This window comes from Coffea eugenioides, chromosome 1 (assembly GCF_003713205.1).
Source record: "Coffea eugenioides isolate CCC68of chromosome 1, Ceug_1.0, whole genome shotgun sequence".
Taxonomy (NCBI): Eukaryota; Viridiplantae; Streptophyta; class Magnoliopsida; order Gentianales; family Rubiaceae; genus Coffea; species Coffea eugenioides.
Window position 1 is genome coordinate 35,276,128 of NC_040035.1, and position 27,215 is coordinate 35,303,342.

Here is a 27,215-nt window from a genome sequence, read left to right on the forward strand (position 1 = left end):
CGTCCAAGTCTGAGTTCTTCATTCGTCCGAAGATACTCAATGGATGTCGGACGTCCGATACTCTCCTTTTGTGCGTCCGACATCTTCCTCAGTGCTTTTCACCTTTTTTATCTTCATTTTGCCCTAAGACCTCAGACCTGTTTAGTGCCATTTCTGAAAGGATTCTCTTCAAAGATTATTAGTAACATCCGTTTGTTTGCAATTCATATCTTTTGATGATTAACAGCAAGAACAATATCTTCAGAATGACAGTTGTTTCTCTATCAGAGCGAAAAATTGGCAATAGAACTTTGATAACAGTTCAAAGAAAGCATACAAAACTCGATGAAAATCTACTCCATAACAGCAACTCCCCCTACAGCCTTGATCTTCTCTATAATATCATTTGCCTCTTCTTTAGTGATACCTTGCTTAATTAAAACTGGTACTTTCTCAACTAAATCTTTGGCTTCCTTCAACCCCAAATTTGTGAAAGCACGAACCTCTTTGATCACCTTAATTTTTGCAACAGCATCAAACTTTACTAACTTGACATCAAATGCAATTTTTTCGACCTTTTTCTTCTCAGCCTTTGAAGACCCAGCACCAGACCCTCCATCAGGACCCAAGTCCATGCCCTCCACTAAAACTGGTTGAATCTTAGGATGCCTTAGTCTGTCTCTAAGCGTGGGACCAATAAAATTACGCTCTTTCGGAGACAGGGCTGCAATCTGCTCTGCAAGCCGAATGATCTTATCTGAAGGTGGGGGTCTAGGGCCATAAGGATCATAGAAAGCTGGATACTTGTGTCTTACGGGCTTTGATTTGGGATCCCTGGGAATGAAATCAGGCTGAAATGCACGAGACTGTAGAGAGCCAGTAACCACACGAAGAGCGGGATAGCTACGCAAGGATTTGAAAACTACAGAAAGCTTCATGGTTTGAAGATAGCTACAAAAAAATAAACACTGAAGGATGATTTCTGGTGAAGCAGTGCCCTTTGGCACTTGTAGCACTAAATGCAGCAAATGAATGTAATCCTTCCTTCCTGTGTAGATGCTTCACGTCCTATTTCCAGTGAGCTTCTCACCTTAAGAAGAGCAATGGGGAAGATGTCAGTCTCATTCATATTTTCAAGGACTATCATCTCATTCTGGAATATGGAAATACTACTGGTATAAGAAGACTAATCAACAATATGACATCCAGTATTGCAAGCCGTTTACAACTCATAAATTTTCAGTCCACCAATGTGAAGCCATTGGCTACCATGCTTGATAAATATTTTTTGCATGAATGTGCTTTGGGAAAGAAGGGCACACGCAAGACTGTTTTGGTAAATGGTAGCATTCTAGGAATTGACTTCCATGCATATACCCAGAGCATGGCAGACTAGGCATACAACAAATTAAATACTAAGCAACATTTTTTTGGATTAAGTTTGGTATTAGGCTGCATTCTTACTTGCAATCAAATATTACAAAGGAACAATCTTTAAAGAGAGTGGTCGACTTATGGAATGAACCTAACCCTTATGAAAAGATAATGTGCAAAATATACCAATCGATTCAATATTGAGTACCCTTGCAAGATTTTCTTGTTCAAAATCCAAACTATCCAATGTCTCAATAGATCAAAGGAGAAAGAAAAACTAGGAAAGGCATTCGAGGGCTTAAGGAACAAGTGGAAGTACTTTTGGATTATTTTCATTCATAGTTGACTCATATGCAAAAGAAACCTTAACAGCCATTTTAGGGAACAAATTTTACATCCATCTTCATTCGAGTTTCAGACCAGTTCCAGCCGAAAAATAAAATAAAATAAAATAAATAACTCAGGCTCCAGAACTAACAATTTCATCGAACTTCAATAGGTCTAAGCACAAAATAAAATCCAATCACCAGAAACAAATTGTTATAACAAAATATAAACTTTATGGAGAAAAGCTAACCACCAAGAAATAAAGAACTCCTGAGAGACACAATAAGGCATTAGCAACGAAAGGTTCACAAGCTACAATCAAGATCAAGAAATTAAAACATAAATAAATCATCCATTTAACAGGGGGAAAAAATCCTTCACAGCTAAATAAACAAACAAATGAACTTACCAATTTTTTGTTGATTTTGTGGGTTGAATAAACAAATACAGAGAAGGACAGTGAGAAGCGTCTGCATGTGCAAACGCGAATAAGAACCCTGACGGATATTTAAGTGCCCGTTTTGCAATAATGCCTTTTTTTTATTGATTTTACTCTTTGGCCCCGTAAATTACTTTACCAGTGTCTGGCTCCTTTATGGCTTTCCCAATCGCCTTCTTTTATTGTTTTTTTTGGGGATAATTTAAAAAATACAGAGACAACATAATTTTTAATGTAATAACCAGTAATAATTCACTATTATTACAAAATCATTGAAACTGGACTACAACCGCCAACTGCTATATCTCAAGCTATAATTTTTTAAAATAAATGAAAAAAATAGCTAAGCACAGAATAATTCCCAATCATTCATACCATATTATGTAAAAAGAAAGAAGCAATTAAAAAATTTGAAACTTACGAGCATTACTACCAACCTAGAAATAAAAACTCCTCTAATGAAGAATACAGCATCTGCCACCAAAGATTCACGGGGACTTGTGAAGCTTAAGAAAATAAACAAGAATTGCAATCCAGCATTTAAGGGCTAAAAACCAATTTTTTTAGATAACTAAGCACATATTTACATGAATGATGGTGCTGATGTAAACAAACACAATGGGCTTACGACTTTATTATTGATTCTGTTGGGCTTCTGTTGGGGAAAGGAGTGAAGGTAGAGAGTGTGAATTGTCAGCGTGTAGAAAATAGAAATGTGAATATAAGAACCCTAATTTGACGGGGAGAGCGCGATTATTTAAGCGTCTTTGTTGCCCTCAAATTTGGCTTGATTTCTGGTTGTGTCCCCATATATTTACTATGCCCTTTGTAATGGCCCCCGAACATTTTTTTTAAATTATTATTACTACATTAAAGGTGCTTGTTTTGTTTCTAGGGAAATGATGGAAGAAAAATATGAAAAGTGTACGTGTGTATTTTTCTTTTTTTCTTGAGCTAGATATTTTAACTTAGCTTTATACTACAAGAGAGTTATAAATTCTTATGTCCTTTCGTAGGTGGAGTATAAATATATAATAAGTGATTCATTCTGAGTTATAGGAGCATGTAACTTAAAAAAAATCGATTTTTCAATCGAATTCGATTCGAATTTTGGAATTCTCGAAATCGGTAAAGCGAAAAGTGAAAAGGAAATCAAATTTTTTTATTTTCAAAATATACGAATTTGGTTTGAATTTGAGAATACGTTTTCTCAAAATGAACTTTTGGATTTCGAATTCGTAATGCGAAATCGGAATCGAATACCTAATTTGATATTCAATTTCAAATTCGTATGTGTTATATATATTAATATATATGTAATATAAAAATTTATATTATATAATAATAAATCTAATTAGAATAGTATTGTAAAACAATACAATAATAAGTCTTATTAAGTTAGTTATATATTTTGGTATAACTACACACTTATATTATACAAAAGTTGGCATTTAGTTTAGCAAAACTTGCATATAATTACAGAATTAGGTGAAATCGGTTATTACCGACTTTCAAATTGAATTTGGAAATTGTGAAATTGAATTTGAAATCGATCAAATTTTCTAATGTCCAAATTTCCAAAAACTTCAAATTTAAAATTCCAAATTACCGAATTTGATTTTGATGCACACTCCTGTTGAGTAATTTGAACAAAAAAAAAGAGCTTATGTATAGAGGTAAGCTATACTAGTTTGATTTTATGGCTTTTATTTTCACATTTCTTTTGTTATTTACTTCTTATTTTTCTTGCGTCGCATTATAGTTTGATAGGCACCTATATCTTGGGAGAATACCAGCCAAATAATACTTATGAGGGCACGCAGGAGGTATTTGTCAATTTCTTGCTTACTTTCTGTGGAAAGGTAAGAGGAAAAGTAGTAGCAGCCAAGTTTTATGCTAAAACCCGTGTTAATTAAGGATTTTGTGATGAAAGATGAGTTAAAACAAAGTCATTGCTCATGTTTAATTTTCTTCACCATCAATTCTTTCACGTAAAAAAAAAAAGTTGAAAAATCTTTGCTTTTCACAAGAGGGATAAGAGTTGGAACATGGGGACGCAATTGACACATTATGAATCCACGTTTGCAAATCCTTTTTGGAAAGTCTCAACTCATTCGTCATCAAGCACTACCTTAAACAAGTTGGAAGATCAACTAATGCAATAACTTGGGAAATGGAAAATCAATCAATGAACACAGTCATCCACTCTCTAGACCTTTGTCTTTCTCGGTCATGCTCCACATGGAAATGTTATCTACTGTCATCACCCAAAAGCAAAAAAGGTAACATGCATGTTCAAGGTTCAACACTTGAAGAGCTTGCCTTCGCCTTTAAGGATTTACCTTCCTTTTCTAGAAGAATCAAGACCAAACATGTTTATTAAATGAACAATTTCCCTAAAGTTCCATCCATCCATCCAAAGAATTGAACAATCAAGACCATAATCGTATATTAACTATCATCTGGCCAAAGAACTGAAGACTTGGACCACAATCATGTTTATTTACTCTACTACTGCTTTCAGGTTAAGATCAATTGATTGACCTGTAACAATTGGTCAATTAGGAATGCTATTCAACTACAACAATGAAGGTTACACATCTCATATTTGAGCAAGAAAAATTTTCAAATATTGCATGAAGTGGCTAAATATGTTATCTACTAGAGTGTGGGTCTGTTAATTGCTGGGGATCAGTTAAGTGAAAATCGCATGCTGAGAGTTCATAATTCAATTCCAAAATTTTCATACCTGGCAAAAGCCTGATATGTAACTGTTTCGACATCTCAAAAATGGATAGAGGCCATTTGCGGCCACTGAAAAGTCAGCCGCCATGTTAAAATGCTGAACCAAACAGACTACCTGTAAGTTGCAATCACAGCTAAATCAGCAATAATTCCAATATCATACACCAGCAATTTTACACAAACCAGACATCTGTTAAGCCAATTTCCCTGGTGGCCCATTCGTATCCCAAAATCCCGTTAAGGGTCACCACAAAATATCAAGTATGAAAACCAAATTTGAAGGAAAATATGATAATGTTCCTCCTCTACCAAACAAGGAAAGTTTCATTCTTTTGAATATGGAAGAACAACATCTTCAGAATGGCAGTTGTTTCTCTATCAGAGCGAAAACTGGCAATAGAACTTTGATAACAGTTCAAAGAAAGCATACAAAACTCAGTGAAAATCTACTCCATAGCAGCAACTCCCCCTACAGTCTTGATCTTCTCTATAATATCATTTGCCTCTTCTTTAGTGATACCTTGCTTAATTAAAACTGGTACTTTCTCAACTAAATCTTTGGCTTCCTTCAACCCCAAATTTGTGAAAGCACGAACCTCTTTGATCACCTTAATTTTTGCAGCAGCATCAAACTTTACTAACTTGACATCAAATGCAGTTTTTTCGACCTTTTTCTTCTCAGCCTTTGAAGACCCAACACCAGACCCTCCATAAGGACCCAAGTCCATGCCCTCCACTAAAACTGGTTGAATCTTAGGATGCCTTAGTCTGTCTCTAAGCGTGGGACCAATAAAATTACGCTCTTTCGGAGACAGGGCTGCAATCTGCTCTACAAGCCAAATGATCTTATCTGAAGGTGGGGGTCTAGGGCCATAAGGATCATAGAAAGCAGGATACTTGTGTCTTACGGGCTTTGATTTGGGATCCCTGGGAATGAAATCAGGCTGAAATGCACGAGACTGTAGAGGGCCAGTAACCACACGAAGAGCGGGATAGCTACGCAAGGATTTGAAAACAACAGAAAGCTTCATGGTTTGAAGATAGTTACAAAAAAATAAACACTGAAGGATGATTTCTGGTGAAGCAGTGCCCTTTGGCTCTTGTAGCACTAAATGCTGCAAATGAATGTAATCCTTCCTTCCTGTGTAGAAGCTTCACATCCTATTTCCAGTGAGCTTCTCACCTGAAGAAGAGAAATGAGGAAGATGTCAGTCTCATTCATATTTTCAGGGACTATCATCTCATTCTGGAATATGGAAATCCTACTGGTATAAGAAGACTAATCAACAATATGACATCCAGTATTGCAAGCCGTTTACAACTCATAAATTTTCAGTCCACCAATCTGATGTCATTGTCTACCATGCTTGATAAATATCTTTTGCATGAATGTGCTTTGGGAAAGAAGACCAAATGCAAGAATGTTTTGGTAAATGGTAGCATCCTAGGAATTGACTTCCATGCAAATACCCAGAGCATTGCAGACTAGGCATACAACAAATAAATACTAAGCAACGTTTATTTGGATTAAGTTTGGTATTAGGCTGCATTCTTACTTGCAATCAAATATTACAAAGGGACAATCTTTAAAGAGAGTGGTTGACTTATGGAATGAACCTAACCCTTATGAAAAGCTAATGTGCAAAATATACCAATCAATTCAATATTGAGTACCCTTGAAATATTTTCTTGTTCAAAATCCAAACTATCCAATGTCTCAATAGATCAAAGGAGAAAGAAAAACTAGGAAAGGCATTCGAGGGCTTAAGTAAGGAACAAGTGCAAGTACTTTCAGATTATTTTCATTCATAGTTCACTCATATGCAAAAGAAACCTTAACAGCCAACTTAGGGAACAAATTTTACATCCATCTTCATTCGGGTTTCAGACCAGTTCCAGCCAAAAAATAAAATAAATAACTCAGGCTCCAGAACTAACAATTTCATTGAACTTCAATAGGTCTAAGCACAAAATAAAATCCAATCACCAGAAACAAATTGTTACGACAAAATATAAACTTTATGGAGAAAAGCTAACCACCAAGAAATAAAGAACTCCTGAGAGACACAATAAGACATTAGCAACGAAAGGTTCACAAGCTACAATCAAGATAAAGAAATTAAAACATAAATAAATCATCCATTTAACAGGGGGAAAAAAGCCTTTATAGCTAAATAAACAAACAAATGAACTTACCAATTTTTTGTTGATTTTGTGGGTTGCATAAACGAATACAGAGAAGGACAGTGAGAAGTATCTGCGTGTGCAAACGCAAATAAGAACCCTGACGGATATTTAAGTGCCCGTTTTGCAATAATGCCCTTTTTTATTGATTTTACTCTTTGGCCCCGTAAATTACTTTACCAGTGTCTGGCTCCTTTATGGGTTTCCCAATTGCCTTCTTTTATTGTTTACCCTTTTTTTTAGGATAATTTCAAAAATCTATGAGGTTTCTCGTAATATCATTCAGCTCCTTGAGGTTTGTAAAATTTTGCTTACCTCCTCTGTGAGTTTGACGAGACTAAATATTCTTAACAAATGTCATAAATTGACAATAACACCTTTGCTCTTAATAACTATTTAACCAAAAAGTCAAAAAGTAAAATTGTTAAACCAAAAAATGTAGATTAAAACAAAAAATGAATTGTTATCTAATAATGGTCTGTATTTCTCTATATAGAGATCGTGGTGGGACAGCAAAAGATGTGGATAAATTAAATCTATTTAGAATCAACCATTCAGGAGGATTTTGGTGAGTAATTAATACCTTGAAAACTTTCATAGATAGTTATACGAAAGTCAAAAATTTTTTTGGGGAAATACATTTTAATACATGATGTAGTTTAAGTTATGTTAAAAATTAAAATAACTGAAGACTTGGGCCACAATCATGTTTATTTACTCTACTGCTGCTTTCAAGTTAAGATGAACTAATTGACTAGTAACAATTGGTCAATTAGGAATGTTATTCGACCACAACAATGAAGGTTATACATCTCGTATTTGCGCAAGAAATATTTTCAAATATTGCATGAAGTGGCTAAAAATGTTATCTACTAGAGTGTGGGTCTATTAATTGCTGGGGATCAGTTAAGTGAAAATCCCATGTTGAGAGTTCATAATTCAATTCCAAAATTTCCATACTTGGCAAAAGCCTGAAATGTAACTGTTTGGCCATCTCAAAAATGGACAGAGGCCATTTGCGGCCACTGAAAAGTCTGCCACCATGTTAAAATGCTGAACCAAACAGACTACTTGTAAGTTGCAACAATAGCTAAATCAGCAATAATTCCAATATCATACACCAGCAATTTTACACAAACCAGACATCTATTAAGCCAATTCCCCTGGTGGCCCATCCGTATCCCAAAATCCCATTAAGGGTCAGCACAAAATATCAAGTATGAAAACCAATTTTGAAGGAAAATATAATAATGTTCCTCCTCTACCTAGCAAGGAAAGTTTCATTCTTTTGAATATGCAAGAACAACATCTTCAGAATGGCAGTTGTTTCTCTATCAAAGCGAAAAACTGGCAATAGAACTTTGATAACAGTTCAATGAAAGCATACAAAACTCGGTGAAAATCTACTCCATAACAGCAACTCCTCCTACAGCCTTGATTTTCTCTATAATATCATTTGCCTCTTCTTTTGTGATACCTTGCTTAATTAAAACTGGTACTTACTCAACTAAATCTTTGGTTTCCTTCAACCCCAAATTTGTGAAAGCACGAACCTCTTTGATCACCTTAATTTTTGCAGCAGCATCAAACTTTTCTAACTTGACATCAAATGCAGTTTTTTCAACCTTTTTCTCCTCAGCCTTTGAAGACCAGCACCAGACCCTCCCTGAGGACCCAAGTCCATGCCCTCCACTAAAACTGGTTGAATCTTCGGATGTCTTAGTCCGTCTCTAAGCGTGGGACCAATCAAATTACGCTCTTCAGGAGATAGGGCTGCAATATGTTCTACAAGCCGAATGATCTTATATGAAGGTGGGGGTCTAGGGCCATAAGGATCATAGAAAGCAGGATACTTGTGTCTTACGGGCTTTGATTTGGGATCCCTGGGAATGAAATCAGGCTGAAATGCACGAGACTGTAGAGGGCCAGTAACTACACGAAGAGCGGGATAGCTACGCAAGGATTTGAAAACTACAGAAAGCTTCATGGTTTGAAGATAGTTACAAAAAAATAAACACTGAAGGATGATTTCTGGTGAAGCAGTGCCCTTTGGCACTTGTAGTACTAAATGCAGCAAATGAATGTAATCCTTCCTTCCTGTGTAGAAGCTTCACATCCTATTTCCAGTGAGCTTCTCACCTTAAGAAGAGAAATGGGGAAGATGTCAGTCTCATTCATATTTTCAGGGACTATCATCTCATTCTGGAATATGGAAATCCTACTGGTATAAGAAGACTAATCAACAATATGACATCCAGTATTGCAAGCCGTTTACAACTCATAAATTTTCAGTCCACCAATCTGATGCCATTGGCTACCATGCTTGATAAATATCTTTTGCATGAATGTGCTTTGGGAGAGAAGACCACACGCAAGAATGTTTTGGTAAATGGTAGCATTCTAGGAATTGACTTCCATGCATATACCCAGAGCATGGCAGACTAGGCATACAACAAATCAATACTAAGCAACGTTTTTTTGGATTAAGTTTGGTATTAGGCTGCATTCTTACTTGCAATCAAATATTACAAAGGAACAATCTGTAAAGAGAGTGGTCGACTTATGGAATGAACCTAACCCTTATGAAAAGCTAATGTGCAAAATATACCAATCGATTCAATATTGAGTACCCTTGCAAGATTTTCTTGTTCAAAATCCAAAATATCCAATGTCTCAATAGATCAAAGGAGAAAGAAAAACTAGGAAAGGCATTCGAGGGCTTAAGTAAGGAACAAGTGCAAGTACTTTCGGATTATTTTCTTTCATAGTTTACTCATATGCAAAAGAAACCTTAACAGCCAACTTAGGGAACAAATTTTGCATCCATCTTCATTCGGGTTTCAGACTAGTTCCAGCCAAAAAATAAAATAAAATAACTCAAGCGCCAGAACTGACAATTTCATTGAACTTCAATAGGTCTAAACACAAAATAAAATCCAATCACCAGAAACAAATTGTTATGACAAAATATAAACTTTATGGAGAAAAGCTAACCACCAAGAAATAAAGAACTCCTGAGAGACACAATAAGACATTAGCAACGAAAGGTTCACAAGCTACAATCAAGATCAAGAAATTAAAACATAAATAAATCATCCATTTAACAGGGGGAAAAAAAGCCTTCATAGCTAAATAAACAAACAAATGAACTTACCAATTTTTTGTTGATGTTGTGGGTTGCATAAACGAATACAGAGAAGGACAGTGAGAAGTATCTGCGTGTGCAAACGCGAATAAGAACCCTGACGGATATTTAAGTGCCCGTTTTGCAATAATGCCCTTTTTTTTATTGATTTTACTCTTTGGCCCCATAAATTATTTTACCAGTGTCTGGCTCCTTTATGGCTTTCCCAATCGCCTTCTTTTATTGTTTACCCTTTTTTTTTGGGATAATTTCAAAAAATCTATGAGGTTTCTCGTAATATCATTCAGCTCCTTGAGGTTTGTAAAATTTTGCTTACCTCCTCTGTGAGTTTGACGAGACTAAATATTCTTATCAAATGTCATAAATTGACAATAACACCTTTGCTCTTAATAACTATTTAACCAAAAAGTCAAAAAGTAAAATTGTTAAACCAAAAAATGTAGATTAAAACAAAAAATGAATTGTTATCTAATAATGGTCTATATTTCTCTATATAGAGATCGTGGTGGGACAGCAAAAGATGTGGATAAATTAAATCTATTTAGAATCAACCATTCAGGAGGATTTTGGTGAGTAATTAATACCTTGAAAACTTTCATAGATAGTTATACGAAAGTCAAGAAATTTTTTGGGGAAATACATTTTAATACATGATGTAGTTTAAGTTATGTTAAAAATTAAAATAATCTCTTCATATGTGTGAATTCTTCAAGGTGTAAATTTTGCTTTGTTCCAAAACAACTAAAATAACTAGTTTAAGTTAAGAAATTTACAATTTATAAAAAGTTAACCTTATTTTATTTTTTATTGTTGTTGTAAACTTTATAAATTAAATTGTTGTTGTAAACTAAAATAAAAGTATTATCTTTCTTGCATTTCCTCAAAGGGGCTAAAATGCTACAATGAATATCAATTCAAAGGAGTTAAGTGAGATTTTAAAGACATCAGGAGAGTTGAGTGATATTATGAGAAACCTCAAGATAGGTTTCTGAAATTATCCCTAGTAATAGTTATTTAGGGAAATGAAAAAGGGAAAGAGAACCTGAGAATGAAATAGTATGTTTTATTATTATTTTTCTGAATTACTTTACATGTTTTATTACTTTTTTTCGAATTTCTTTATTTATTGTCTTTTTTTAACTTAATAATAAGAGATGACCCCTAGATGAGAAGTTCAAGAATTTGGCCTATATTTCTAATTAACAATTTAAGGTAGTATCTAGTACCTCAATTTTATTACTCACAATGCCTCATCTCTTTCATGTCCAATTTCGTGTTCTTTTTTGCTTAATCCATTTTTCCTATCTTTTTTTGTTTGTAAATATGTCGATAGCTAAATGAGAGTGTGCTACTTGTCGGTTTCTTTCTTATTTTGTGCACCAAGGTAGGAGGTAAAGTAGTACCCAACTGTTAATTTTGTGCTTAGACTTCTTGCTATTTAATAATTGATGATAATCATAGAGCAATGGAATAAGAATTAGTACATGTGAACAATCTTAACCACTCAGAAGATCAACTAAGGCACTAACGTCGAAAATGGCAAATCAATAAATGAATCAAAGCCATCCACTACCTTGAGAGCTTTGTCTTTCTTTTTTCAGCTTTTACATGGAAATGGCACCCTTCGGGCATCTGCCATCTTTGGTAAGGACCACCACGCTTGGACCACAAAGAGTAGTACAATAAGAGAATTGCAATAGTTGGAATTTATTACTGATTCTGATAAAGGTTGGAATGTATTACAATAGAGTAGTACAACAAGTATAAGTAATGGTTGGAATGTGTAACTGGTGTTTGGATTGCAAATTTATCTCAAATAATATTTCGCTTGCATCATAAACACATTTTTCAATCCACCTTTTTATATTTTCAACTAATTTTTATCTCACATACATCACATCACAAAAAGTGCTACATTAATTATTTTAAATAATATTTCAAATGATACTCTATCCAAATACACTAGACACACTCAGTATTCAAATAATTATTCCAAGGTTTGCAGCAGGAATATTTTATGTGGCATAACATTAATCTAGGCTACTTGCGAGCTATCCCATAAACCTGAGGATTTGCTATTGAGGCAGAAGACACAAATGCCCGCTGAAGTTCAACAGATGAGAAGACCGCTTTAGCAATAACTTCTCCAGTTTTTCTAGTGAAGTGACAGCCATCAGCAACAAACTGCTGCAAAGGATCAAGAATCCCTTGGAAAAATCTCCGAATTGTTCCATCTGCCAGCAAAACAGACAAATCAAGGCTTTGACGTTATAATTCAGTTAGATGGAGGTGGCGGAGAAGTTAACATGAAATAAAAGCTTTCATTATCGCAAATAGGAAGTACATCTTTATTACCTTCTGCTGCTACGTGTTCCACAAACACACAGAGCCCACCTGGCTTTAGCACCCTCATAATCTCTGAAAACAATTACTAGAATGTGTATTAGCCCCTGCTATCTTCTTTTCCACTCGATATACACTGAGCAGTACAAACCTAGCCACTGAGGCGTATATGACATGTTCTTCCAACAAGAAGTAGACCATTCATATTTTCTTAAGAAAAACCTTTAGATGCTGCATGCTAAAATTGTAAATTTTATCTACCAAAGTTTGAGTGTCTCATACAGGAATTAACCTACCTTGCAGCGCCAAGTCAACATCTTTGACAGAACATAGGACAAGTGTGGCCACTACAGCATCCACAGATGCATCACCAAGGGGCAGAGCCTCTGCAACCTGCACAATTCAATGGTCAGACACTCCCATTGCAAAATTAACTCCGAGGGATAAATGACCTTCAAATGAGCTGTGTAAGTTACCGCTGAGCTGTACGGTATATATTAGTTACCGTGTCTGTTTTATTTTGGGTCTTATTTTGGGCCTATTTTGGGTCCAGTCTGTTTGGTTGTATATATATACACCTTATATTAGTCTGTAAACTATTCCGATTACAACCCTAATAAAATCTGATTTCCCCCAAGTTGTTCTTGTCTATTCTTGTTTGTTCTTCTGTTCCGCTGCATCTGTTATAACAAACTGGTATCAGAGCTCTAGGTTTGTCCTAGGGCTCGGATCACGCAACAACATGTCTGCTTTGAACATCAAGATCGACAAGTTCACCGGGAGAAATAGTTTCAGTTTATGGCAGGTCAAGATGCGGGCTCTGTTAAAGCAGCAGGGCCTGTGGAGTCCGCTGACGAAGAAGAAATCGGATTCCGTTGATGAAGAGTCGATGAGTCTGGAGGAAAAGGCTCACTCGACAATCATGCTGTGTCTGGCAGATGATGTCATCACTGAGGTCGCCGGTGAAGAAACTGTTGCGGGTTTGTGGGTTAAACTTGAAAGTCTCTATATGACGAAGTCTTTAACCAACAAGTTGCTCCTAAAGCAACGTCTGTTCGGTCTGCGTATGCAGGAAGGTACTCCTCTTCGAGAACATTTAGATCAATTAAATACAATTCTTCTTGAATTGCGTAATATTGATGTTAAAATTGAGGATGAGGATGCCGCGTTGATTTTGTTAGTGTCTCTACCGTTATCGTATGAGAATTTTGTTCAGTCTTTTATTGGCGGTAAAGATACAGTAACTTTAGAAGAAGTAAGATCAGCACTGCATAGTAGAGAGTTGCGCCATAAGGCGGCTGGTAATGTTACAGATAATTAGGCTGCTGGATTAGTTGTCAGTAGTGATAAAGGAAAATTGGCGAAAAAGAAGTCCGGAAATAAGAAGCAGTTCTCTAAAGGTCCCAAGCCGGATGATGTCTGTAACTATTGCAAGGAAAAGGGTCATTGGAAATCTGATTGTCCCAAGAAGAAGAAACAGCAGGAAAAACAACACGCTTCAGCTTCAGTTGCAGAAAAGGAAGCGGAAAATTCAGAAAAAGACCTGGCCCTAATTGCAAACGAACCAACACATCACTCTGATGTGTGGGTTCTTGATTCTGGGGCGTCCTATCACATATGTCCAAATAGGGAATGGTTTACAACATATGAGCAGATAGATGGCGGAAATGTCGTGATGGCTAATAGCGCTGTCTGCAAGGCTGTTGGAATCGGTTCGATTAAGATCAGGACACATACTGGAAAAATTGCCACACTGAACGAAGTCAGGCACGTCCCCAAAATGACGAAGAATCTGATATCACTTAGTACTCTTGACAGTAAGGGTTTCAGGTTCAGCGGAGGAAGTGGAGAGTTGTGCATCAGTAAAGGTTCATTAGTGGTTCTCAAAGGAGTTAAGCATGGCACCCTGTACATTTTACAAGGTTCTACGCTAACAGGTTCTGCTGCTGCTGCTGTTGCATCTTCTGAAAATCGCAGGTCTGATATGACCAAGCTGTGGCACATTAGGCTTGGTCATATTAGCGAAAGAGGGATGCAGATTCTGTCTAAACGTGATCTTCTAGAAGGCCACAAGGTCACTGATCTTGGATTCTGTGAACATTGTACTTTCGGTAAATTACATCGCAGAAAGTTTGGGAAGGCAATTCACAGGACAAAAGGCACACTGGATTACATCCATTCTGACTGTTGGGGTCCTTCACGAGTTGAGTCCTTGGGAGGCTGTCGATATTTTTTATCCATGATTGATGATTATTCAAGGATGACTTGGGTAATCATTATGAAGGAAAAAGGTGAAGCTTTCAAGAATTTCAAGCAGTGGAAGGCCTTAGTGGAGAATCAAACTGGAAAGAAGATCAAAAGGCTGAGAACTGATAATGGTCTGGAATTCTGTTCAAAGGAGTTCGATGAGTTCTGCAAAGATGAAGGAATTGCCCGGCATCACACAGTTCGACACACACCACAACAAAATGGTGTAGCAGAACGCATGAATCAGACACTTCTAGAGAGAGCACGGTGTATGCTCTTCAATGCTGGTTTGCCAAGGAGGTTCTGGGCGGAAGTAGTGAGCACGGCCTGCTTCTTGATCAATCGTGCACCTCATACAGGTATAGACTGCAAGATACCTTATGAAGTGTGGTCTGGTATGTCCCCTACTTACTCAAATTTGAAAGCTTTTGGTTGTACTGCGTATTATCATGTCAGTGAAGGTAAACTAGAACCAAGGGCTAAAAAGAGAGTGTTTCTAGGATATGGAGATGGGGTTAAAGGGTATAGAATCTGGTCACCCTCAGAAAGGAAAGTTATACTTAGTAGAAGTGTAATTTTTGATGAAAACTCTATACTTAACCCCCCTGTGAAGGCTGTTGTTGAAGAAAGTGCAGGTGTTGATAAACAGGTGGAGCTAAAAATAATTCAAAATGGTTTTGAATCACAGCAGCAATTTAGTGATTATCAACAGCTATCCTGTGAAAATGAACCTCCTGCAGAAGTAGAGTCTCCAGAATCTACATCAGCAGAAAGGTTGGCACCTATATCTCATACTGCGTCAGAAACTCAGCAGCATGGTATTGCTTATGATCGTGCAAGGAGAGTGGGAGTACAAGCTCCCAGCAGGTATCGGGATTTTGTAGGTTATGCATTTCAAGTTGCTGAGGAGGTGGATTCTCCCGAGCCCTCTACCTATAGAGAAGCTATTTCAGGCAGTGAGTCAGCTCAATGGCTTGCTGCAATGGGTGATGAAATGGAGTCGTTACACAAGAATGGCACTTGGGAATTGGTCAAACGGCCAGCAGAGAGAAAGATTGTGACTTGCAAATGGGTCTTTAAAAGGAAGGAAGGAATTTCTCCAGCTGAGGGCATCAAGTATAAAGCACGTGTTGTTGCAAGAGGGTTCACTCAAAGAGAAGGAGTAGACTACAATGAGATTTTCTCACCAGTGGTCAGACACACTTCTATCAGGGTGCTACTAGCAATGGTTGCACATCAGGACTTAGAACTTGAGCAGCTAGACGTGAAGACAGCTTTCCTACATGGAGAGTTAGATGAAGAGATTTACATGACTCAGCCAGATGGATTTCATGTTTCGGGAAAAGAATATTATGTATGCAAGTTGAAGAAATCTTTGTATGGATTAAAGCAGTCCCCAAGGCAGTGGTACAAAAAATTTGACGGCTACATGATTGAGCTAGGCTACAACAGAAGTCAGTATGATTGTTGTGTATGTCACAACAAACTTGAAGATGGTTCGATGATCTATTTGATTCTGTATGTAGATGATATGCTCATAGCTGCGAGGAACAAAGCTGATATACAGAAGTTGAAAAGTCTTCTCAGTGCAGAGTTTGAGATGAAAGACTTGGGTGCAGCACAGAAAATTTTGGGAATGGAGATTTTCAGGGATAGAAGTCAGAAAAAGCTTTTCTTATCACAGAAGAGCTATATTGAGAAGGTACTATCCAGATTTGGCATGTCTACAACAAAACCCTTGAATACTCCAAGTGCAGCGAATGCTCAACTATCAGTGACACTTGCACCACAGTCAGAAACTGAGATGGAGTATATGGCTAAGGTTCCCTATTCTAGTGCAGTGAGTAGTTTGATGTATGCCATGGTCTGCACTAGACCTGATCTGGCACATGCAGTCAGTGTTGTTAGCAGATTTATGGCTAATCCTGGGAAGGAGCACTGGCTGGCCGTGAAGCGAATTTTTCGGTACTTGAGGGGTACATCTGATGTTGGTCTCATCTATGGAGGTGATACAGAGTGTTTGGTTACAGGCTATTCAGATTCTGATTATGCTGGAGATGTTGATAGTAGGAGGTCGATGACTGGTTATGTTTTCACTCTTGGGCATTCTGTAGTTAGTTGGAAAGCAACTCTACAACCTACAGTGACTCTGTCCACTACTGAGGCAGAGTATATGGCACTGACGGAGGCTGCTAAAGAGGGAATTTGGTTAAAGGGGCTAGTTGGAGATCTTGGCCTACATCAGGATCAGGCTAATATATATTGTGATAGTCTCAGTGCAATATGTCTAGCCAAGGATCAAGTTCATCATGAGAGGACTAAACACATTGATGTCCGATATCACTTCTTGAGATCTGAGACAAGGATCAAGGTGAAGAAAATTGGCACTGCTGACAATCCTGCTGATATGTTCACCAAGCCGGTCCCTCATAGCAAATTCAAACATTGTTTGGATTTGCTAAATGTCCTAAGTTTCTGATGGCCCTTATGGGCATTCTGATGGTACTTAGAGATAATCCTCTGAGTACTTTTGGCACTTCATTAGTGTGTCTGTTACATTTTTCGGGGAAGATTCAAGTCAAGGTGGAGATTGTTGAGATGCCTTGAATTAGATCTTCAACCCCCGCTGAGCTGTACGGTATATATTAGTTACCATGTCTGTTTTATTTTGGGTCTTATTTTGGGCCTATTTTGGGTCCAGTCTGTTTGGTTGTATATATATACACCTTATATTAGTCTGTAAACTATTCCGATTACAACCCTAATAAAATCTGATTTCCCCCAAGTTGTTCTTGTCTATTCTTGTTTGTTCTTCTGTTCCGCTGCATCTGTTATAACATAAACAATTATTATCAGACTAAACTTGGCTGTTTTATCTTACAATTACTACAGGCAGAATCGACTACTATTGTAGGCAATGAACCACATAGTTCAGTTGTCAATTCTGCTTTACCCAACTTGCTCACAAACGCTTCTAGAACAAAGGCCACGTAATTAAATGATAATGCTCAAAATGTAAAAGCATTTGCTAAAAATTTGATCTTCTAGTTTTTAAAACATTAATGAGATGTTATGAAGATTAAGATGCAAAGAAGAAAAGTAAGTTTGTAAAATCTACCCATTAAATTGAAGAAACAAAATGTCCAACCTAACCATGCTATAATAATAACCAAAGTAATAGGCTCTTTGAAGAGCTAAGAGAACTGGAAAAAAGAAAAAAGAAATAACAGGCCAGAAAAGAAATTACCCCAGTCCAAATCCTAATTCGAGAGTAGAAAAGGCAAAGAAAATTATAAGGCACAACTATTCAATATGTTATTTTTAACTTTCACAAGCAAATGTATCAACCCCGTGGAAGTTTCTATTCTAACTTCCTAACCTTCAACCAGCACCTTCTTGTTAAGGAAAACAATCTCTTCATAGAATCAAATAAACAAAAGAACGCAATTAGTAGATAATCTAAATATGTTAATTTTCCTATCAGCATATAAATTTAAGAATTTAGGGAAGGGAAAAAAATTCTCTTATTCAGGGAAAAAATAAAAAAAAGGGATAAATCAATTTAAGTCCATTGAAATAAATGAAGTTTTTTTGTCCAAAAAAGAAACCAATAACAAAATCAAAATTTTTGAAAAAAAGGGGGACCCAATACATTAGGCATTAGAATCCGCCAAGAAATGAGGGAAAAAATTACACTACAATCAGAGCGGCAGACAAAATTTGCAAGCCCAAAAATAACGGCGAGAAAAGTGGAGTTGTATAAAGCATTAAGGAAACCACCGGGATAAAGTAGAAGCTTGTAGTGTAAAATTGATGTTGAACGCATAGCCAAATATTTTAAAGCAAAACAGGAAATCTTTTATGACTTCCGGCAAGGGTGATTTACCATACATATAGATTGAAAGCGAAACAAGGTAAAAGATACTTAAAACCATGAAACTTTCCTCAAATTTCTGTAAAATTATTGAGTTTTTATGAATTTTGATGCATTACATGGTTAAAAGAAATTACCTAAGCAACGCAAGAAAACAACCCAAAAATAATGAAATTGAAGTTCACCTCAGGAAATTTCCTTTCCTCTCCAAAAATGGTACAAGAAAGACAGTAGCAGCTGCATAGACCTAGAGAATGAAGAAACCCAAAATTATTTAAGGAAAATGATAAAGCTGAATGAAGAAACAAAGAAAAGCCAAAATTTTGTTTAAGTAGAAAATAAATCAAAATATCATACCAAGAAAATGCGCGAGGCCTTCAAGACCTTCTGGATCACTAAAAGAACCTACTCCAACATTCATTAAATACTAAATCAACAAAAGAAATTAAGCAGGGTGAAAAAGAAGAAACCGGATGGATTGAAATTTAGTACCTTATCAGTTTCTGGATAGCTGATGAGGAGGACCTCGAGAGCGTTGTGAAGAACGATTCTTCGGTAGTCTCTTTTGTCGGTGCGAGGCTTCACGATCTCTCTGACTTCCTGCTCGTTCCTGGCTCCAAACGCCATTTTTCTTCTCGGCAGGAACCAGAGACAGAGAGAGCGAGAAGAAGCTGAGAAGAACAATAAGCTGGAAAGCGAGCAAAACCAACAGAACAGGAGAAGAGAAGGCTCAATTTTCTAAAGTCTGACAGCAAAAGTAAAAAGCTATTGTAAAATGACTATGTTAGACATAAGTTGAAAATATATAGTCCATTCAATGAGTATTTTGAAGGAGCAAAATGTAATTAAACAACGCAAAATGAGCTGGCTCCAAAAAATGAACATCACGTCATTAATGCTTCTTGTTAATGCTGCAAACACCCAATGTTCCACTAAGAGGCTAAGACTTGCAATAAGCAGATGAAGTGAGCAGATGAAAAGCTAAAAGGACAAAAATGCCCCTGAAGTGAGCAGATGAAATTGCAATGAATAGGAACCCAAAGCGCCTTCTTATATATTATAAAGATATATGTAATATAAAAATTTATATTATATAATAATACATCTAACTAATAATTATATTATAAAACAATACAATAAGTCTTATTAAGTTAGTTGTCTATTATGTTATAACTATAAACTTATATTATACAAAAATTGGCATTTAGTTTAGCAAAACTTACATATAATTACCGAATTAGGTGAAATCGGTTGTTACCAACTTTCAAATTGAATTCGGAACGAATTTGAATTTAGAATTTGTGAAATCAAATTTGAAATCGATCGAATTTTCCAATGTCCAAATTTTCAAAAATTCCAAATTCAAAGTTCCAAATTACTGAATTTAATTTCGATGCACCCTCCTGTCGAGCAATTTGAACAGAAAAAAGAGCTTATGTACAGAGGTAAGCTATACTAGTTTGATTTTATGGCTTTTATTTTCACATTTCTTTTGTTATTCACTTCTTATTTTTCTTGTGTCGCATTATAGTTTGATAGGTACCTATATCTTGGGAGAATACAAGCCAAATAATACTTATGAGGGCACGTAGAAGGTATTTGTCAATTTCTTGCTTATTTTGTGTGGCAAGGTAAAAGGAAAAGTAGTAGCAGCCAAGTTTTATGCTAAAAGCCGTGTTAATTAAGGATTTGTGATGAAAGAGGAGTTAAAACAAAGTCATTGCTCATGTTTACTTTTCTTCACCATTAGTTCTTCTCAAAAAAAAGTTGAAAAATCTTTGCTTTTCACAAGAGGGATAACAGTTAGAACATGGTTAGGCAATTGACATATTATGAATCCACTTTTGCAAATCCTTTTTGGAAAGCCTCAACCCATTCGTCATCAACCACTACCTTAACCAAGTTGGAAGATCAACTAATGCAATAATTTGGAAAATGGAAAATCAATCAATGAACACAGTCATCCAATCCACTCTCTAGACTCGGTCATGCTCCACATGGAAATGTTATCTACTGTCATCACCCAAAAGCAAAAAAGGTAACATGCATGTTCAAGGTTCGACACTTGAAGAGCTTGCCTTCGCCTTTTAAGGATTTTCCTGTCTTTTCTAAAAGAATCAAGACCAAACATGTTTATTAAGAGAACAATTTCCCAATAGTTCCATCCATCCAAAGAATTGAAGAATCAAGACCATAGTCGTATATTAACTGTCATCTAGCCAAAGAACTGAAAACTTGGGCCACAATCATGTTTATTTACTCTACTACTGCTTTCAAGTTAAGATGAATCATGAATTAATTGACCAGTAACAATTGGTCAATTAGGAATGCTATTCGACTACAACAATGAAGGTTATACATCTCATATTTGCTCAGGAAATATTTACAAATACTGCACGAAGATGCTAAAAATGTTATCTACTAAAGTGTGGGTCTGTTAATTGCTGAGGCATTACACCTAATCAGTTAAATTGAAAATCGCATTCTGAGAGTTCATAATTCAATTCCAGAATTTCCATACCTGGCAAAAGCCTGAAATGTAACTGTTTGGACATCTCAAAAATGGACAGAGGCCATTTCCGGCCACTAAAAAGTCAACCACCATGTTCAAATGCTGAAGCAAACATACTACTTGTAAGTTGCAACCACAGTTAAATTAGCAATAATTCCAATATTATACACAAGCAATTTTACACAAACCAGACATCTGTTAAGCCTATTTCCCTCGTGGCCCATCCGTATCACAAAATCCCATTAAGGGTCAGCACAAAATATCAAGTATGAAAACCAAATTTGAAGGAAAACATAATGGTCCTCCTCTACCGAGCAAGGAAAGTTTCATTCTTTTGAATATGCAAGAACAACATCTTCAGAATGGCAATTGCTTGTCTATCAGAGCAAAAAACTGGCAATAGAACTTTGATAACAGTTCAAAGAAAGCATACAAAACTCGTTGAAAATCTACTCCATAACAGCAACTCCCCCTACAGCCTTGATTTTCTCTATAATATCATATGCCTCTTCTTTAGTGATACCTTGCTTAATTAAAACTGGTACTTTCTCAACTAAATCTTTGGCTTCCTTCAACCCCAAATTTGTGAAAGCACGAACCTCTTTGATCACCTTAATTTTTGCAGCAGCATCAAACTTTTCTAACTTGACATCAAATGCAGTTTTTTCTACCTTCTTCTCCTCAGCCTTTGAAGACCCAACGCCAGACCCTCCCTAAGGACCCAAGTCCATGCCCTCCACTAAAACTGGTTGAATCTTAGGATGCCTTAGTCTGTCTCTAAGTGTGGGACCAATCACATTACGCTCTTCAGGAGACAGGGCTGCAATCTGTTCTGCAAGCCGAATGATCTTATCTAAAGGTGGGGGTCTAAGGCCATAAGGATCATAGAAAGCAGGATACTTGTGTCTTACGGGCTTCGATTTGGGATCCCTGGGAATGAAATCAGGCTGAAATGCACGAGACTGTGGAGGGCCGGTAACCACACGAAGAGCGGGATAGCTACGCAAGGATTTGAAAACTATAGAAAGCTTCATGGTTTGAAGATAGTTACAAAAAAATAAATATTTAAGGATGATTTCTGGCGGAGCAGTGCCCTTTGGCACTTGTAGCACTAAATGCAGCAAATGAATGTAATCCTTCCTTCCCGTATAGAAGCTTCACATCCTATTTCCAGTGAGCTTCTCACCTTAAGAAAAGAAATGGGGAAGATGTCAGTCTCATTCATATTTTCAGGGACTATCATCTCATTCTGGAATATGGAAATCCTACTGGTATAAGAAGACTAATCAACAATATGACATCCAGTATTGCAAGCCATTTACCACTCATAAATTTTCAGTCCATCAATCTGATGCCATTGGCTAGCATGCTTGATAAATATTTTTTGCATGAATGTGCTTTGGGAAAAAAGACCACATGCAAGAATGCTTTGGTAAATGGTAGCATTCTAGGAATTGACTTCCATGCATATACCCAGAGCATGGCAGACAAGGCATACAACAAATAAATACTAAACAATGTTTTTTGGATTATGTTTGGTATTAGGCCGCATTCTTGCTTGCAATCAAATATTACAAAGGAACAATCTTTAAAGAGAGTGGTCAACTTATGAAATGAACCTAACCCTTCCGAAAAGCTAATGTGCAAAATATACCAATCGATTTAATATTAAGTACCCTTGCAAGATTTTCTTGTTCAAAATCCAAACTATCCAATGTCTCAATAAATCAAAGGAGAAAGAGAAACTAGGAAAGGCATTCGAGGGCTTAAGTAAGGAACAAGTGCAAGTACTTTTGGATTATTTTCATTCATAGTTCACTCACACGCAAAAGAAACCTTAACAGCCAACTGAGTTTCCTGCACCTTCAATCATGTCCAGTCATCTAATATAATGCATCAATCATCTTATAAGTCAGCTATAAACATGACCCATTAAAATTGAAGCAAACAAGGATGTTGCTACAATGCTATTCTCAACTGTCCCTATTTTTGTGTTGAGGGGTTACCCATGATTTCAGGATTGAGATCCCTACAGTTCATGACCTCAACATGAACTCCCACCCCTCCTCCCTCTCTCACAACACTCAGACATGAACGCATGGAAATGCATATTTATCTTTTCCCTTCTTCCCTGGTATACATTGCCCTTATATCATACTCTTTTCTTGAGGTCACTTGTGGGGCTGATGATGGGAAGCTAAGTAACAAGATGCTTTAAATTAAGTTTTTCAATTAAATTGCCAGGACAAGAAAATTGTTGAACATAGATTTGATAGCTTGGTGATGTCATTAGCTGTAATTGATTATTGACCTGGTTGGCTGGGTACAGATTGGTCCATAACCTTATGGGTGCACAGCTTGAGTGAGACCTGTGATGACAGAGCGTCATGGTGGATGCTTCTATAGGCACTCTTGGTTTGGTATCCTGGCTAGTTCACATTTTCATCTTGTTTTTATTGCTAATTATGTGCCTTAGGACTTTCTTCTTTTTTAAGGGCTTATTTATCAGAATTTCCTGTATTTTAATCTACAAAAGAAAATTATATTTGCTTGTAGATGATAAAAAGTTGTTTTACGTTTGTTTTTATTTGAAACGAGTACGTACCGATAGTATTGATATTCAGCCAACTACTGGTATTGTATGGGAAAAGCTCAATGTCACATTTGTAGCTTCTGTCTAAGCTTACATTAATACAGATATTAGCTGTTGCTGCCTTTTGATAGATGTTTTGTTGCTTAAAAGAAACATTAAGCACGTGCACTGGTACTGTGAGATTAGTGAGTCATCGTCATAGGAGGCTGCTTATGTTTGCCCTACAGTGCAATACGGTTCTGAGTTTCCTGTCAATCCTGAGTAATTTTATTGTTCATGTAACTTCCCTTTCCCTCTGGAAGAATTATATATTTTATATCTGTTGAGAATGGTATTAGCATATCTAAGTTGTAATTTTCCTATGACCCAAGTAAGTTACAAAAGGATTTGCTTTTGTAGGGCCATCAGGATTAGATTGTGCATTATGGGGTGATATATACTTTTTGCTTGTTCAGCATGACTGCATCTGGCTCTTGAAAATTTTGTTGAAGCATCACTAGTACATGAGTTTGATTTTCATTAGAACACATTACCATAGAGATAGTCATCAATATGGAACTAACCTTTATGGTTTCATCTGTCTTGGGTTCGCTATAAACATTTTCAGTTTTGTGAAATCGTTTGTCAATATCTTATGTGGTCTATCATTGGGGTTGCTTTACTGTCATTGGTTGTATGCATAAACAATTGTTCATATTAAGTGAACTACTATGAATGGAAATTTTAAATTGCTGATACTATCCTTCTCTTGTTTGATGCAGTCTCAAGGCCCTTATCCTTTTCCCCTGCTATGGAAGTAAGTTATGATTTTCCTTTCCCATGCATAGCTGAGTAGTACTGCCTGAAGTTCAACTTAATTATACTTACTTTTGCAGGGCACATCAGCTGCAAGGGATAGTGGTGGCTCAACTTCATCCAGGTCGGACAGTAGTGATTACGAGTCTGTGGCCAAGACACATCACTCTCATCGTAATTTTTCAAGTCGCCGTTGCTTTATGTCAAAACCTGTTCACCCATTGACCCTTCCATCTGACACACCTAGAAGAGAAGCTACTGACAGCAATGCTGCTGGGTATTTGGAATTTGATGCTGTTACTCCTCGAAGAGAAAAACATCGCTTGAGCAGTGCTAGTGGTAGTGTCGATCTCACTGATGTTTCTGAGCCATTTGAAGCTGATTTTTCAAGTAGATATTGTAATCCATCAGATAGTTTCAAATGTGGATTGTGTGAGAGGCTTCTTTCACAGAGATCTCCTTGGAGTTCTCGACGTATTGTGAGAAGCGGAGACATGCCTGTTGCTGGGGTTCTTTCATGCTGCCATGTATTCCATGCTGAATGCTTGGAGCAAACCACCCCAAAGGCCAACAAAAATGACCCCCCTTGCCCAATCTGTGCCAAAGTTGAAGAGGAGAATTCTCCAGATCAGCGGGTCTTTTCTAAGTTCTTCCCTAGGCTTAGGCCTTTCTGCGAAGATGGACCATCAAGGCCATGGGGTTGCGCACAGGCAGGAGATTGTGTTGAAGGTGCTTTGCATGCACCTTCCCGCAGTACCATGTTGTCACTTACTCGGAGTCGGATTAAAAAGAATCTCTCGTTGAAGGGTAATGTAGGCAGAGACTTTCCCGGGAAGGCGAGGAAAAGTGGCTCATTTGCCTCACAGTTATTTGTTGGTTCAGTTGACCATGGAGTCGCTTGTTCGTCCGAGACAGTTTCTGGCACAAGTGTGAAGTGAAACCAGAAGAGTGTGTCTGATGATTAGGAGGACCATATAAAAATGTATTTGCATTTCAGGGATCAATCCATGGCTTTGGGTTGATTGCAGTCGGTGTGTTGAATTGGGTAGTTGGGTTGTGTTTCTGTAATGTTTAGTGGGATTTGGGGTTCTAAATTAGGAAAATTTGACGTATGTTGTAATCATTTAGCCTGGATCTAAATCACAAGGATGTAAAAATGAATGATGGAAATGCCACGAAATCGGCCTAATGAATTACTATTATTGAAAATTGTTGTTGCCATGTTCTTTGGTCCTCTTGGCATTGATCAATCAATGGTCACCCGGTTTTGGTGTTTCATCAGACCGGCCGGATGCAAGGCTATTTATGCATCATACCTCCAACTGTTAATGCATGATGTTTGCAAGGTTTTTTGTCCTTTTTTAAACGTGCAAAGAAACTTGCGACTGGGAAGGGAAAGAACATTGGAAACAAAACCCGTCAGTAACAACACATTCAGAATAAGAAATCAGGGGCCACTGGCCCGCCCTTGTACCAAAAAAAAAAAAAAATGGCGAGAGATGGGCCACAGAAGAGCTAGAATTGGAGGTCGAGAAGTGATAACCTTTTGTCAATAGGTTCAATGGCTTGACATATTACCAGTTTCTTTCCCCTTCAGCAATGTATATCAAAAATCATATGGCTGTAGTTTCACATTGAGCTAGAATTTGGATGGATCACAGTCAGCGACTGTCCATGGGCTGGATTAGCCCGAGTCTGATCAGCAAAAAAAAGAAAAAAACCGAGGAATCATATGTTTAAGAGGGCGAAGCAAAATTTGAATCTTAATATTGAGTACGAATGAAATATGTGTCGAGCCTGAGTTTTGCTACGAACAGATCCAATTAAGACTCGACCCATATACGTTGCATACATACATCCTACATATATAATAACTACATGTATAATAAAAAAATACTTTGGTTTATATATATATATATATATGTATGTATGCATATACACATATTATAACATAAAGTATTAATAGTTTGTCTATAAATTTATAATAATTAATAAATATTAAACATGGATTGAATCCGATTTGGACCCAAAACTGGTATTAAATTGTGAGTTGAATTTGAAACTTATAATTTGGATTCAAACTTAAAAGGCTTGAAAGCCAAGGTTGTATTTACCAAAATTGGACTCATGAAATCCGAATATTATATTGACAGTCACAGTCGTAATGCTCATCCAAACATTCCTCCAAGGCAAACATTGGATTTTGGACCACTTGCGCAAGCTATCAAGAGCATGATGGGCTGCAAAATGCTCACAACAATGAGGATGTAAGATGCCAGATCATGGATGATGTGACACGTCAATCCCTGTATCTAAAGGTTTTCTTGACAACCCCAAAAAAAAAAAAAAAGCTCCTTTTTTAGAATAGCGGCCATGTGCTAATCAAACAACAATCATTTCTGGGCCAATGCGCCCTTCGTTTACGGGGAGGCCTCCACCCAAACATTAAATATGGAATAGCCCATGGGCCTTTACAGTATAAGATAAAAAGCACATTTGGGCGGGGGACCAATCAATTTTCCAGGTTCATGTGCTCTGTTTCAAAACCGCGGGACAAGGGCGCATTTGCTTATCAAACATCGCATAAGTTGGGCCTCCCTATTCAATTTGCACACCAATCTGTAGTTTACCCAATGGGCCCCATTTAAGATTACCGTA

At 36.9% G+C, this 27,215-nt stretch overlaps 5 protein-coding genes and 2 pseudogenes across 7 annotated transcripts; 1 reads left to right on the forward strand and 6 right to left on the reverse strand.

Annotated features, from left to right (window-relative positions):
• Positions 1 to 253: 253 nt before the first annotated feature.
• On the reverse strand, positions 254 to 1,034 carry LOC113749138 (50S ribosomal protein L7/L12-like). The gene has a single exon (XM_027292809.1). The coding sequence runs from the start codon at positions 915 to 917 to the stop codon at positions 333 to 335; it is 585 nt and encodes a 194-aa protein (XP_027148610.1). The 5' UTR covers positions 918 to 1,034; the 3' UTR covers positions 254 to 332.
• Positions 1,035 to 5,310: 4,276 nt separating this feature from the next.
• On the reverse strand, positions 5,311 to 5,895 carry LOC113750531 (50S ribosomal protein L7/L12-like). The gene has a single exon (XM_027294496.1). It carries the CDS (start codon positions 5,893 to 5,895, stop codon positions 5,311 to 5,313), a length of 585 nt encoding a protein of 194 aa, XP_027150297.1.
• Positions 5,896 to 8,215: 2,320 nt separating this feature from the next.
• LOC113749480 lies at positions 8,216 to 9,405 on the reverse strand (annotated as a pseudogene).
• Positions 9,406 to 12,088: 2,683 nt separating this feature from the next.
• On the reverse strand, positions 12,089 to 12,993 carry LOC113783024 (methyltransferase-like protein 7A). 2 transcript variants are annotated; one of them, XM_027329035.1, is made up of 3 exons: positions 12,833 to 12,993; positions 12,549 to 12,611; positions 12,089 to 12,427 (listed from the first exon to the last, which is right to left on the reverse strand). In XM_027329035.1, the coding sequence occupies exons 2-3, from the start codon at positions 12,604 to 12,606 to the stop codon at positions 12,234 to 12,236; spliced, it is 252 nt and encodes an 83-aa protein (XP_027184836.1). In that variant the 5' UTR covers positions 12,607 to 12,611; positions 12,833 to 12,993; the 3' UTR covers positions 12,089 to 12,233. The 2 variants fall into 2 exon arrangements, with proteins under 2 accessions (XP_027184836.1, XP_027184843.1); XM_027329042.1 differs by having other exon boundaries at positions 12,549 to 12,624.
• A 5,532-nt stretch (positions 12,994 to 18,525) lies between these two features.
• On the reverse strand, positions 18,526 to 19,439 carry LOC113751395 (insulin-degrading enzyme-like 2). 2 transcript variants are annotated; one of them, XM_027295405.1, is made up of 3 exons: positions 19,150 to 19,439; positions 19,015 to 19,062; positions 18,526 to 18,904 (listed from the first exon to the last, which is right to left on the reverse strand). In XM_027295405.1, exons 1-3 carry the CDS (start codon positions 19,282 to 19,284, stop codon positions 18,839 to 18,841), a joined length of 249 nt encoding a protein of 82 aa, XP_027151206.1. In that variant the 5' UTR covers positions 19,285 to 19,439; the 3' UTR covers positions 18,526 to 18,838. The 2 variants fall into 2 exon arrangements, 1 of the variants encoding a protein (XP_027151206.1); XR_003464820.1 differs by lacking the exon at positions 19,015 to 19,062.
• Positions 19,440 to 21,477: 2,038 nt separating this feature from the next.
• Positions 21,478 to 22,326, reverse strand: LOC113782116 (annotated as a pseudogene).
• Positions 22,327 to 23,040: 714 nt separating this feature from the next.
• LOC113750718 lies at positions 23,041 to 25,778 on the forward strand. Its single transcript, XM_027294667.1, has 3 exons — positions 23,041 to 23,589; positions 24,524 to 24,558; positions 24,638 to 25,778. Exons 1-3 carry the CDS (start codon positions 23,544 to 23,546, stop codon positions 25,493 to 25,495), a joined length of 939 nt encoding a protein of 312 aa, XP_027150468.1. The 5' UTR covers positions 23,041 to 23,543; the 3' UTR covers positions 25,496 to 25,778.
• The last annotated feature ends 1,437 nt before the right edge of the window (positions 25,779 to 27,215 follow it).

Bases quoted from the DNA above. Each gene is read 5' to 3' on its own strand.
- LOC113749138 (XM_027292809.1), bottom strand. From the start codon at position 917: ATGAAGCTTTCTGTAGTTTTCAAATCCTTGCGTAGCTATCCCGCTCTT.
- LOC113750531 (XM_027294496.1), bottom strand. From the start codon at position 5,895: ATGAAGCTTTCTGTTGTTTTCAAATCCTTGCGTAGCTATCCCGCTCTT.
- LOC113783024 (XM_027329035.1), bottom strand. From the start codon at position 12,606: ATGAGGGTGCTAAAGCCAGGTGGGCTCTGTGTGTTTGTGGAACACGTA. The intron at 12,428-12,548 runs GTAATAAAGATG...TTTTGCTGGCAG, and splicing joins GGAACACGTAGCAGCAGAAG to ATGGAACAATTCGGAGATTT.
- LOC113751395 (XM_027295405.1), bottom strand. From the start codon at position 19,284: ATGGCGTTTGGAGCCAGGAACGAGCAGGAAGTCAGAGAGATCGTGAAG. The intron at 19,063-19,149 runs GTACTAAATTTC...ATGTTGGAGTAG, and splicing joins GCTATCCAGAAACTGATAAG to GTTCTTTTAGTGATCCAGAA. The intron at 18,905-19,014 runs GTATGATATTTT...TTCATTCTCTAG, and splicing joins AGGCCTCGCGCATTTTCTTG to GTCTATGCAGCTGCTACTGT.
- LOC113750718 (XM_027294667.1), top strand. From the start codon at position 23,544: ATGACAGAGCGTCATGGTGGATGCTTCTATAGGCACTCTTGGTTTG. The intron at 23,590-24,523 runs GTATCCTGGCTA...TGTTTGATGCAG, and splicing joins CTATAGGCACTCTTGGTTTG to TCTCAAGGCCCTTATCCTTT. The intron at 24,559-24,637 runs GTAAGTTATGAT...TTACTTTTGCAG, and splicing joins CCTTTTCCCCTGCTATGGAA to GGCACATCAGCTGCAAGGGA.